This window comes from Ixodes scapularis, unplaced genomic scaffold, assembly GCF_016920785.2.
Source record: "Ixodes scapularis isolate PalLabHiFi unplaced genomic scaffold, ASM1692078v2 PGA_scaffold5__190_contigs__length_132052651, whole genome shotgun sequence".
NCBI classification, from domain to species: Eukaryota; Metazoa; Arthropoda; class Arachnida; order Ixodida; family Ixodidae; genus Ixodes; species Ixodes scapularis.
The window spans coordinates 42,485,044-42,499,259 of record NW_024609880.1 but is presented as its reverse complement, the minus strand read 5'-3'; the positions used below and the strand labels follow the sequence as shown (position 1 = coordinate 42,499,259).

At 44.9% G+C, this 14,216-nt stretch overlaps 1 protein-coding gene across 1 annotated transcript; it reads left to right on the top strand.

Moving 5' to 3' along the window:
- The first annotated feature begins 4,410 nt into the window (after positions 1–4,410).
- Positions 4,411–13,994, top strand: LOC115329017 (estradiol 17-beta-dehydrogenase 8). Its single transcript, XM_029990486.4, has 3 exons — positions 4,411–4,662; positions 10,042–10,238; positions 13,403–13,994. Exons 1-3 carry the CDS (start codon positions 4,482–4,484, stop codon positions 13,799–13,801), a joined length of 777 nt encoding a protein of 258 aa, XP_029846346.2. The 5' UTR covers positions 4,411–4,481; the 3' UTR covers positions 13,802–13,994.
- Positions 13,995–14,216: the final 222 nt, after the last annotated feature.

Here is a 14,216-nt window from a genome sequence, read left to right as displayed (position 1 = left end):
CCTACGCAGTAAAGAGATTTGCATCTTGCACCACGTTCCTTTCGGCAGCTTTGTGTATATCATACCGACATATTTCTCACAATTCATTCTGCTCCCAGGTGATAGTTGTTCAAAAGCGATAGTATTTTGTATTCACCTTGAGTCATTGTCTTAGTTGGTGATAGCGAACGCTTAAAGGCGATGAGCGCAGTGACGATGAATGTTCAGGGTGTCTGAAATAGCGGCCAGGCTCTTTAAATCGACCGTACGAATCGGTTTATAAACCTATCGCACTGGAATTTTGTGCAGCGTTGCCCACAGGTGGTGCATGTTTTATATAAAATGTGCAGAGAGCGAAATTACCCGAGGAAAAAGTAAAAAGACAAGAAAGCTTAAAATGCCGCTGCTTTCGTTGCGTTTCCATAGGAGTTAAAACGTTTTATTTCTTTTTCACTTTTTCCTAGGTAACTTCGGTCTTTGCGAATTTCATAGAAAAAAGGCACTACTTGTGGGCAATGGTGCACAAAATCGTTGCGCGATAGGTTAAATAAAGCGATTTTCGCGACCGATTTAAAGAGCCGGGCCGCGATCTGAGACACCCTGTATATACGTTTCTGGCGCTGTTTGATTGACTCTGTCGTTTCGTAGATTAGGCAGCGGTAGGAGTCAAAAGGATCCTGAGTCTAAAATTAAAATATACATAAAACAATAATGAATAAGTAGAATACAATCAATGCTACCCTTAAGAAATAATCGCATTCTTGTGTTTTGAGGGGTCATATATATATATATATATCAGGGTGTCGAACCGGAACCGAACCGAACCGAAAACCGGAACAGAACCGGTATTTTTTCCGGAACTGAACCCGAACCCGAACCGTTATATTGTTATCGCGATGAACCTGAACCGGAACTGAACCGGAAAAAAATAACGGTTACCGGCTCACGTCAAAACGGTTCGGCCACGCGCTGTTGACAATGAATGTGCTATCAATGCCATTTGTTTTTTAAGTGCCGTCAACTGACACACACCTCGCTTACATATTCTTCTTCTCCACTCAGTCTTAGGAATATAAACGCTGCATCCATAAATCTTGACATAGGAACCAGTATTGCGCTGGTCGCGGCTTGCAGGGAAGAAAAAGAATTGAAAGGCTGTGCAAAAAAAAAAAAAAAAAATCGCGTCACGGGATTTCATTTTTTTACAATCTCGTAAATCCTAAATGCTGCTGTGTGCTCATTTCATAACACGTTCCTAGAACGCGCGAGTTCTTGAAGCTTGCTTCCATCGCAATGAGAAAAGAAAAGGCTGTGGAGTTTGATAATAATGCATCCGGTTTCGTATACACCAGCTCATGTTTACAAACAAACCGGAGCGCCCATAGCGGACGCCACCGGCGCCGCGCATGCGCGGTGGACGGTGGGCAAGAAGCTCGCCGTCGCCCATAAACAAACTATTGAATTGCGTTGTTGTCGGCGTCGGTGTAAAGTCCCCGTGCTCTTTTTCACGTTGGAATTGTTGATTCTACATCCTCCTAACAATGTTTTACTACTTGAGCGGCTTCAGCAAAATTAACGAGGCTCGTTACACCGCAAAACATTGCGTGATTAATGTGACGTGCGGCGATTCATTTCACGTGGACGCCGCAGAATGGGCGCTGAAGCCTGACTCCCACGATGAGATTCATCTCGCTATCTTCAGTCGCGACGTCGCTCGGGCTGCAATAGCGTGGACCGTAGCTGAGATGGTGGACGTCGATACTAAAAACCGCAAGTAGAATCGGGCATTACAAGTCGGTGACGGTCACTGGTAACAATGATCAACATCTTCTCGTATCTATACTGTTTACATCTTATTGCAATCACCGGGTCAAAGTATGGTCTACGGGCCGCTTTTGTTTGAACAAGCAGACGACAAAAAGCAGAAAGTTCGAAAGAGCAGGTGATCAGGCGGCCGTGTGAATTTGAAGACGCACTGAACCCGCGGGTGTTCCGGACAACTTGGCAGTTTTGTCTCGTTCATGTTGGAACAAAACAAATACATCTGGCGACCACAAAGTGTTGCCGGCACAAGCAATCGTAGTTCGACAGCGTCTGGTTTGCCCTTGTCACGGCTACTATCCACGTTCTCGGACTAACAGAAGGGGCAGGAAAACGTGAAAACTGATCTTCAAACCTTTCCAAACTCTTGGTACAGCCCCGTCGTAGCATTTCGACAAGAAGGCAGGTTTTTTGTCTGGTTTCTCCCAAAAGAACGCGGGAATGCATGTCTCGCACCGCGACTTCTGCCCCCCACCCCAGACCGGAAGTGCGACCGACGCGCCACCACCGCGGCGTGACGTAGGAGAGTTGAGTTCGTGTATAGGTACTTAGAAGCTAACATAATTGTGAGACAGCGAACTCTTCTATTTTAATATTTATCCTATTACGTCCTTCTGGCGTTGCGTTCGGTGAAGTGTTTTTCATATTCCGTACCTTGTTTAATGAAAACTTCTGTAAGGGTCTAATTTGAGTTACCGAAGGCTAGTTCAAATAAAGAAAGCTGTATTTTCTCCCCACTGTTCCTTCAATTGCTTACAGGCCGAGGTGGCGGGATAGTTAGCGAGTTCTACTTGTAAGTGGGTTTGTAAGGAGGTCGCGGATTTTACAGCTACTGCGTCGGACCCAATTAGATGAAGTCCGAATGCGTAAACGTCGGTGAGGTAACCTTTGAGTGCACATAAAGAAACCATTCCTGGTAGAAATCCCTGAGCCTTACACTACGATGTATCCCGTTTCGTATGTGCTGATTTCAGATGTCTTATTTGTAATTTATTTTGATGTTGCAATTTGTCATTTATAATTTCCGAACAGGTTCGCGATCCGGTTCAGTGCCACGAACCGGTTCCCGAACCGGCTCGCGGATCAAATTAATCGAACCGGAATTGAACCGGAACAAAATAAATTCTCCTGAACCTGAACCGTAACCGAACCCGTATTTTTTTCGGTTCGCCACACTGATATATATATATATATATACACATGTTTTCAATACCGATATTGGCGAGAGATTCAAGATCCGCCACCGATGCGCTTTGAAATGCCCGCCACGCCATGGACTTCATAGGCCTCTGCAGACCCACCGTAGTTATGAGTTATGCCCCATGGTGGCGACAAAGCGTTACATTCTCGTTTAGTTGAAATACGCGAGGGCCGAACAACTGCATGACCGCTACGTGTTACCGATCCAGCGCTCGTGCTCGAGCTGGAAGCTAGGTTTTAAGTCTACTGTGACGGAAGCTGGTTCCATCCAGCGATTGGCTTGTGCAGGATTTTTAGATGGATGGGAGAATAGATGGATTGATAAGTGGAAAACCCACCGTTTGAGGAAATCGAAGGTTCAGAAGTCTTAGCAGCAATATACGGCATTGCCTGAGCATTGCGTGCTCGAGCGCAAGTAGTTGCCCCTCGATCAGAGAAGGTAGACCCACCATTGAGCTTAGTGACCTACATTTAGTTCCCCTAACGTCTCCAGTTGTATGCACGGAATTTCTATTCTAAACGTTGGATCAGGCGTCGTGACCTTTTCCCAAATACCTAATGTATTTCACCAGTTTTGGTCAAAATTGACGAGTAACGAGTAACGTAATTTGATAGCCGATACCGTAAAAAAAGTCACAAAAACACTTTACTCGTTAGTCATTCAGAATACTAACGAGTATGTTACTGCGTTAGCGAAAAATGTAACGCGTTACCAGTAACGTCGTTACTAGTAACACGTTGCCTCCAACACTGTTCTGGAGCTAAGTTTTATACACTCTTGCTTTTTATTTTGCTTTTTTTTGTGAGTAATTAGGTGGAACCGTAAAAGAGATACGGCAATTATATTCAGTTTCTGGATGGACAGCACGTTTCTTGAAATATGACGCTCATGCATACCTGTAACGTTAAAGAGCAAAAGGTGTTAATGCAGGATTAAAAGAAGTAACTCAAAAGTAACCTTCGCTACTTTTTAACGGTCCCGGTAACAAGTTCTTTTTATTTTGGGGTACCGTAGGCCTTTTACACGTTCTTTTTATTTACAAGTAACGACTAACGTATTTCGTTACTTTTTTTAGGTAATACCTTTAACACTTGTAGCAAGTGAACATCAGTTTCGCTGTCGCGTGGCGAAGAAAAAAGCGCTCCGAGACCCAGAAAAGCTTGCAGACGACCAGGTTCCGTTCCAACGCTTTCTTCGCCTCCTCGCAGCTTACATTATAAATGCGGCCCCGCGAATCACGTGACACCGACCGAGCAGTGTAATTGCTCTCAAATTTAGGCACACTGGACGTGTGTCAGATTAAAGAAAGCTCAGTGTTTCTCTCCGAACCGTTAAAAAAACCGGTTCTTTGAGGAGGAAAGGTCGGGGAAGACGGCTTGGGAAAGAGCACTTATCTCTCGGAAGCGCCTAGTCGGCTTTCCGAGAATTCCGAAGATAAACATATGCGACAGTCAAGTTGTGGCCCTTGTCTGCAGTAGTAATGGCGCGGGTGGATGAGGCGCAACAGGCGAAGGCCTTGGACGGTCGTCTGGCTCTCGTGACGGGCGGCGGGGGAGGAATCGGGGCCAGCATATGCGCCGCTCTGGCCGAGAAGGGGGCCAGAGTCCTGGTCGCCGACATTGACTTGGACGCGGCGCAGAGAGCTGCCGGAGTGCTGCCAGGTACTGTGCAATGCGGAAGCGAGTTTTATATTTCCACAAATTTTGTCCGCTTGTCCCGCATTTTTTGTCTGCCGTTGGAGCACTTCCTCGCAATATGCGTCAGGAAAATACACGACCTGAGGTCACGTGGCAGGTACGTGAGCCAATTTAGTCTCCCCGCGAATTTTAGCGAATAAATTAACTTCACGTGACTTGGATACCAGTTTCGAAACAAATAAACAATACTTTCGTCTTCACGCCCCGAAACGACTGTTTGGTGTCGTCTAAATATATTTCAATGGTCACCCCTCAGTTACTCAATTATTTGCTTTACCGAACATTAAATATAAAGGTCTCTGTAATTTTTTTAAAGCCGCAATTCTTATTGTTTTGTGCGAGTAGGGATTTTGGCACCTTGCTAAAATCGAAGAGGAAAAAAACGAACAAGAAAATCTAGGATGATGGAAAGCATTATCAAAAACTTGACGTATTCAAATCATCTAAACTATGTTAACCTGGGTTTACTTCAAATTTCCCCTCTAAAAAAACAAACACAACAACCGCCAAAACATTATTTTTTTTTATCGAAGTCCCAAGTTATTTAGTACTTTAAAGGTATACATCTTTTTTTTATTGCTTCAACCAAGAAATCACTGAGCAGGACATATTTTGTTCTTAGTAAAGGAAAAAGAGGTGTCTTTCCTCCTAAGTCAAAACAAATCGGCATAATTTTTTTTTTCAACAGAGAATGTGCTTTGTTTTACCTTCACGAGGAAGTGTCACGAAGTGGTGTGACGTCACCTGACATAATTGTGTCGCGTGACGTCATGAAGTTCCAAGTGTCACGTGATCATGACAGTCTCCCGCCGTGATGACGTCCCGTGACGTTACAAACACGCATATAGCACGTGCCCAGCTTGCCCACAACACATTCTTTGCACCCTGGTCTTTCTCGACATTATCAAGGTAGTGTAATTTTAACACTAGCTTAATCATCTCTAAGCTTAATATTTTTAAGAACTCTAAACTAAACACCTACAAGATACGGTCGTAAGGATTAATACATTTGGCACGCCTTGAAAAATTCGAATTCTTTATTTATTTATTTACAATACTGAAAGCCCTTTCGGGCTGTTTCAGGTGTGTGCAGCAATAAAACAACAGAAATAAAGAATTAAAGATCAAGAACAATCACCGCAATACAATCATTTGAGTACAATTTCGGTTGAACCACACCACCGAAAATCACCACCACCAAGGAATACTAACTACTATGGCTCTGCATATAAATTCGAAACAAAACCTGCGCAATCGGGCACGCGAACGTAGTTTCCCAAAAAGTTTGATGTCTATTATTCTTTTAGGGATCAAGGGCGGTCGAATACTAAAAATATAATAAAAAGGGTGGCCGTGCATTTTCTCTGCTGCAGCCGCATGTTTGTCGTGTGCACACTTGTTTCGAAGCTTGCTTTCAGTGGCCACTGTTCACATATTTCGTTAAGAGTATTATCTGTCGCGATAAGTTTTTACTCATCGCCAGCCTCTACTATTTGTTCTCAGCGTTTTCTACGTTGAGCAAGCCGCTCGAGAGAGAGAGAGTTCATAAATCAGTGTGCAGACGACTAACAGGCTCGTATAGGGCGTAGGAGATGCACACGACCTCCGATTTTGCTCGAATTTTAATGGTTTATCATATGCGAGTTGAGCTTAAAAAATAATTGTAATACGTTTTACGAAACTACGCTCACGTGCCAAATTTGCAGCATCACGGTGGGAAGTGGCGAAATCAACGAGAATAAGTCTGTGTGTGTGCAAAACGCGCGCGCCAAAGTTGTCATTGGTTGCTAGGCGATACACGACCCAGCCTTGCTCCAGCTAACCCCGACGCCCCTTCTGCACGCCTGCAAGACTAATCTAAGATAAGGGGGTATCAGAAATAAATGTTTTTGGCACGCATTTGGAAAACTGTGGGACGATTAAGGGAAAAGGAAGCGACCCGTGGGAGATATCTCTCCCCTTATCACCGGTTAGTGGCGGAGAGATGGAGGCGCGAGGAACAGGAGCAGGGGAGCGTCATGCTTCAGGGAACAGCCTAGAAGACGACGCCCATTTCGGCGTCTGCCTTCTGCCCACGTGCTCGCACGTTACTTTCGTCACTTCACATCGTTATGATGGGCTGACCTATACCGGCCGGTCGGCGCTCGCGTGATACTGTCAAAAAGTACCGAGGGTTTAGAGGATGGGTTGTGTTGACCGTCCAGAGAAGTTAAATTTGGTGTAGCTGAAGGCGTAGAAGATATTGCTTTTTTTGTACATTGATTCGAAGGCTCAGATACATAAAAACAGCTGATGCTAGTTTCGTTTCATTTGCCTGCACCTGCTGCACATTGCAAAAGGTGTTTTGCAATGTACTTCTGGTGCGTGTATTGAGATACGATTGTAAGAACACCGCCCTATAGTTTTTTTTCACGTGTGCAGGAGGGGCATTTAAATGAAACGAGCCCACTGAACTTACCATTAAAAAAAGCTCTATCAATGCTTATACATATATATATATATATTATATCCATTAAATGAATAAAAAAATCTGACTTAACTGAAGTAAAACTGGCGTAAATAAAAATCAACCTAATATTTTTGCTTCCAAAACAAAAATTTTTTTTTGTGTTATAGCATGCTGTCACGTGGACTGGTAGAGGGACTTAAACAGCCATTCTATTTCACTGACGAAACGACTGATTTCACGAAAGATCCGAAGAAAACGCGATCATGTGTTTAAAGGCTAATGTCGAAAGTAAAACTTCATTGTATAATGTTTTCACTAGTACATAGAAGGGTGGTGCAACAATCTTTGTACCTTACGAGAATACCACTTAGAACAAATCCCTGACGTTTATGACCATTTAAACACGCGTTCGTTTTCCTTCCCGCGCAATAAACGTCGCCAAATAAATAAATAAAAATAAAAGGCGCAGCGTTCGCCCCCTCAACTCGCAGCTAGAACAAGCGGCCACGTGATCTGGAACCGATTATATGCCGCCAATGTTGATCATAGCCACGCGCTGGGGTTGGCAAAGCACAGTACACACACCGAGTTCCAATCATTGTTAGGGTTCGGCTATTGCCGCACTACCCGAATGCTTTGTCGAACTGTCGATTATCACGACACCAAATCAGGGTCTCGCGCAATGCTCGGGTTCAATCTATGATCTGCATTCAAATATCTTGACCGGGGCACTATGCCGACACTGCGACACCCACGCTACGTCATCGAGTTTTGTGAAGGGGACTGAAAGAAAACGCTCGCTTTTATCCTCGAAATTACACCGTAACATAGAGGTTTCTTGGTCAATGGCGTTGCCTGCGACTATACTATACCACTAGCGCCAGTAAACTCATGAAGTATAAAAAATATTCCAATTCAATATCGTTGAACCGCCCCTGTAAAGACAATCTTTCTGCCTATCCGACGCGAATACAAAATGAGCAGACGATGATAATAATTAATATGATGACAAATTTATAAGATGGCTTGAATGCTCACGATGTGATAGCAATTATCAAAGCATCCCGTTCGCATTTCAAAATTGGCAGTAATACTTACTGTACTTCGTTTCAGCTTAGGTCCGAGCGCGGCCGATGTTATGAGCCGAAGGGCCAATCAAACAGCCCAGAAAGCGCAACGTCAGGGCGTGCTCTCTGCAGTTGATAGGACTAGCCGGTATTCGCCGTCTCTATGTGCGTGCTCCTCCGCCGGCTAGTCCTTTCAAGCATTGAGAGCACGCCATGACGTTGTGCTTTTCGCGCTGTTTGATTGGCCCTTCGGCTCATAACATCGGCCGCGCTCGGACCTAAGCTGAAACGAAGTATAGTGGCGTATACATAATAGATTGCAGAAAGATGAATATAGGGTGTCCCAAGTCACCAGGCTCGATCTAAAATTGACCGTAAATATCGACGCCTGTACGTAGCAATCTAAACTTTTCGTCAAAGGTGTAATTCATATGTCAGTTCTTTCTTGTAAATTTAGAAGGTGTAGCTCTCTTTCTGTAAAAAATAGGGCCAAGAAACTTGCCAGGTTCAACGGCGGGCTGCGACGCAGACGACGAAGTCAACTGGCGGGCGCGTTTGGCACTCGTATTGATAGGTATCGAGACTGCTCGCAACCATCGTGGTTTATTAAAATGAAAATAATCTTTTTTTAAAGTACCTTTAATTTAAAGGTTACTGCGAACAATAAAAACAAAACTTAAAATAAAATGAGACGCGTTTACATAACAACGGCGCTTTTACTGCCAAAGGATTTCGTCTGCGTGTCGTCTGCTCCCTTTCGCCTGGTCGGTTACATCTTCGGACGCTGCTCCCGACGCCACTTATCAATTCTCACGCCAAACGCACCCCGCAACTCGACTCGGTCGTCTGCGTCGCCGTCCTCCGTTGACCAGGGCACGTTCTTGTCCCCCCCCCCCCCCCCCCCCCTTTTTGTTTGCAGAAAGGGAGCTACGCTTTGTAATTTTACAAGAAAAACATGTGAAAAACATCTGTGACGAAAAGTTTAGATTGCTTCGCGGAAGCGCCGATTTTTACTGTCTATTTTAGTTGGAGCCTGGTGACTTGGGACACCCTATATATAAAGCAATACTTTATATAAAAAGTATTTACCAATAATTGCGATTAAGTACGGCGGATCAACCGTGCAGCATTACACGTATCATCTAGATGACGTGCTAAATAGTAGAAATGGTGATATTCAGTCAAAGAATGATAAACGTATCTTAGATGATCATTCTAGTGCGAGAGAGAAGTACGCAGAGTCCTTTGTTGTTTGAAAAACAACGTAGTTTTTTTTTTTTTTTCAATCTACTTTTTGTGTTTTGAACGGCTATGGTAACTGTTAGCTTAAGGAACGCTGGGCGGAATTAGATCCCAGCACCATATAATAGATCTGGAGCCAATGAGATTAAAAACTCGTTCACACAGTTGCGTCGACCGAGTTGCGCTGCGTTGCGTCGTGCAGCACAGCACCTCTCCGTTGGCTCGTCGCAAGGGTCGCCATAGCAACAGCTCGACGCAAGCAGTATTAAAGCAGTCAAACGCCATTGTGTGAACGAACCTTAGGGGCGATTTACACACTTGCGTCGAGTCCGATCGAGTGCGAGGGTTGTTATGGCAACAGAGGCGTCGGATCCACCAAAACCGAATTTTGTTGGATCCGACGCCGCTCTTGCCATAAGAACCCTCGCACTCGGTCTCATCACCCTTTAAAGTCGATTAGAATGAGGAAGAAGGAATAACGAAGCAAGAGGCTAGAAAATAATAAGCTCCGAGATTTAAAGCTGTCAATGAGCAGTGGTCAACGAAGCTCTATAATCGTAATACATTAACCCGCATGTCTGACAGGTGACCGGAAACATGGAGCACTCCAGGTGGACATCGGGAACTCCGCGAGCGTGAAAGGAATGTTCGAACACATCAAGAAAATGTCGTCCGTTCCAGTCAGCATTGTGGTGAACTGTGCCGGAACCGTGGCCGGGTTCGCTTCGATCATCGACACCACCGAAGAGAACTTCGACAAGGTAGTCAGGGTCAATCTGAAGGTACGTACTCCGCTGTTATGATCTCTATAAAGAAGGAAATATTTTATTCGCAAAACGTCGATGCGGATTCTTTTAAAAAAAAAACGTTGTAGGCGCTATTCGCAACTCCAGCCTGCGGCTCGCCCTCTCGCGGAGGAAGAAGAACCGGAGGAGCGACAATGGCGGCGGAGACGGTGGCAAGGAATGTTGGCCTTGGTACTGCTGGTCTAATCGGCGTGTTTGTGCATCAGGCAGTTTTCACAGAAAAAGCGAGTGCGTTAAAGTAGAAATTGCGGTCCGCTTCGCAACAACATTGGACAAAAAGACAGGGATATCTCATTTCATTAGGAACTTTCCGTAGATAGCATGCACTGCACATTTCGGTTCCTGTGGTCGCCAGCATAATCTGTGCTCAATGTGACGGTAAAAGCTCCTTCCGGTAGTGCAAAGCTCTTGCGTACGATTGACAAAAAGTTTATTCATTCCAGAAAGTAGGAAAAAACTGCTCGCGCAACGGTGTATCGAGCAATAGACATCGGGAGTGGGTTCTACTTTTATGCGCCGAAAGATGTTGACAAGAAACACGACAGTTTGCTTCAAGCATTTCCAAAAGTTAGACTGCACGTATACCTGCTTTCAGTTCATTACAAAAGAAAATAAAGAAATTCGGCATTTTTAAGGGCGCCTGTGTGTCGATGGTGATGTATGTTAGAACAGGCAGTTTAGGCGAGGTGGGTATCGACGATGCGAATAACGCGGTAGATAGGTGGTAGTATACCGTAAATTTGAATATTCCATTTGATAGATCAACAAATAGAAAGCCTAAACACGCCGACAGCGTTATTATGCAGCTCTTGCATAGCTTTATCGCAGGTATACAGAAGGGACGGGAACGCTCCTTGCGCGCGCCGAAAATCATAATTCAAAGGTGCAGCGCGAAACTCTGCTCGCAAAGGCTCACCGCATGCGGGTGCTTGCGGCTACGCTATACTAAAACTGCCGATTAGTAACCCTGGCGCACGTTGATGACGTGTTGCAATGCACTAAATGCTCGACAGCGTGCAGTGAGATGTGAGCCTCTGACACGGAAATATCAATACCGAAAACACTGCTCTACCGGAGCTTAACAGTAACCATGCGCGGCTCACGTTATAGCGCCGGTGGCCAGACACAGCTCAAACAAAACAAAATTTTACCTAAAAAACAAAACAAAAACAAAAACAAAAAACTCCCAAACACGTTTTTTTTTTTAAAAGCGTTGCAGCTTCTGTAAGAATACCACAGCATAGAAAAAAAAAAGACGTTCGGTTTTCTAACGTACGTCAACATCTCCGTCACCTGCGACACGCTTTTGCCCAGTCCGTTTCCTTTTCTTGCTAAATAAATTAATTTAAGCATATTGGCCAGCGTCAGAGAGTAGGCGCACGGAAAATCTATCCACGTCTCTTCCACCATCTCGGAAATTCCACCCCGCCATCTATGGGGTGTTGGAGTTGCGAATGGGTCACCGAGAATGGCAGGCTACGATACTTGTTTTCACCTGATAAAAAGAGGAAGTTTTGCGCCTTGGTTCATACGCCGCGCGAAGTAATTCCTGCGAGATTTGGTTGTCGGAGGAAGAAGCGATGCTTTAGTGTTTGAGACTCGTACGTCTTCATAAGATAACATATATCTAGTCTAGAATGCACCTACATATATATTTATTATGTGCATAAAGGGGGAATTCAGTAATGCTCAGCGAAAAGCCGGACTTTCTTTTCACTACGGTTCCATGTAATGAAAATAACCTCCGCTGGAAACCAACTACACGCGTTCGCATACTTGACGTATTGACACCTTACAAGTAGGGTTTTGTGTTTTTACCTAAATAGTGATAAACACCAAAAATTAACCCCCGAGACGGTTTTAGCAAAATAGGGGAACACCAAAAAGTCCCGAATTAAAGCCCTCTTTAAACAAGCTGAAAAAAAAAAGAAAGTTTCACGTGAAGGTTCTCCAATCAGAGATTTTATTTTGCGGTTACTTGGGCATAGTCAGCCCCAAACTGTCCGCGAGACTGCTTCTTTTTCGAATCGAGCACTCCTTGAGTTGTTTTTCTTCTTTATTCGTACGGGGATGTTGTTTGCAAGCATACGCGTATGCTCCTTGAATGTTGGGGAAGCACGTGTCAGTGTCCTATGTTTTCAACGTAAGGCGAACAAACACCGATTTTTTTGTTTTTAATTGATACCGAAAAGCACATATTCGATGGGAAAACAAACCAAAAAGAACACCCACAAATAAAAAATAATAAATAAACCCCGGGATTACGGAAATTTATTGTGGGTGACAGGTCAAGGAAGGAAGTGGAAGCCCCTCCCGCCTCTTTCCAAATTAGCAGAGCGAACGCTAGAGAGGAGGTCGCCTCCTCTCTAGCGTTTGTGGGAGGGGCTTTCACTTTACGGATAGCCTGTCACCGACTATAGTTCTACTTATAAGTCATTACTCACGACGCTACATCGCCTCAGTTAGTACATTCTTTGTGTCGTCGCGCAGAAAAAAAAAAAAAAAAAAAAGAAACGAACGACGACTTTTCGACGATAAAAGAAAAAAAAAGAAAAAAAACAATAAAAAAAAAACAAAAAACGTGGCGGTTTGTGCCAGGGAGGCGTTTACTGAACTTGGGCTTCGTCTCTCATAAAATGGAATTTTGTGTAGGACAAGACTTCTTGTTGAGTTGTAGTTTGTACCTGAAACTTGTAAGCACAAACTGAGACGAACACAAATAAATGAAACACGGACAATCGTTTGTTCGTGTCTCCTTCCTTGACCGTCTCTATTTGCGCCCATAAGTTTCCCTGCATACGAGAGTTTATCGCTGCACGCCTTCCACACCAAGTCCGAGCGATCTGATGGAGCAAATCAAACTGCGCCAAAAGTATGACGCCATGGCGCTACTTGTCTTCTTCAGTTTTCTATCATCGGTTAAAGCAATCAAGCACGAAACGGAAAGCACAGGATCACGGCGCATTCAATCTGCGTCATTAGAGTTGTCGAAGAGGGCCATGACGATGCAACTTTGGCTCTGATTAATTGGCTTCATCGAAACGTAGCTTAGAGTGCGCTCGGACTTAGTGAGTGAGACGAAGTATAGACCATAACACAGCTGGAATTTGTTTTTTCTGTTTACGCGTCTTTGTTTACAGGGCACATTTCTGGTAACCCAAGAGGCCGTGAAGGCCATGCTCTCTGGCGGTGTTCAGCAGGGCAGTGTTGTGAACATTTCGAGCCTCACCGCTAGGATTGGCATGAAGGGCTTGTGCGGCTACGTGGCGTCCAAGGCAGGCGTCGTGGGTTTCACCAAGACCGTGGCCCTCGATCTTGCCGGGACAGGCATCCGCTGCAATGCCGTTCTTCCCGGCTACACCGACACTCCTGCGGCGAATCGCATGACTCAGCAGCAGAAGGACGACGTGCTGGCCACCATTCCACTGGGGAGACCGGGGAGGCCTCGAGAGATCGCGGACGTTGTGGTGTTTCTCTGCTGTCCCGAAAGTTCGTACATGACGGGCGCTGTCATAGAGGTGGCAGGCGGCATTGCGTAACGTCCCACTGACTGGGATTGAAAGAGACGTTTTTGTTCAAGTTTTATTGAATACTGCAACTGAATTCTAGCGCTTAGTTTATTGCCTGAATGTCAGCCACGTTCTGGCCACACCAGGGAGACACCAAGTGTTTGCTCGAAAATATACCGAGACATTATTTAAAATGAATAAACCGAATGTCGTTAGGGCACTATGCACTTAAAAGCCTCGCCGCTCTGCGAAAGTGCGGCGGCAATCTGTGTGTCTGGCAACCAAACACCACCAGGTTGCAACGTGTTGACGACGCCAAGTGGCAGATCTCATAACAGCGCCAGCCCCCAAGCAGCTTTCCACGTGCTGTACCAGGTGACGTCACGTTTGACATCAATCGGTCCAGCTCGCTTGATACATCGCGCTATTCGATTGCTGATCTTCG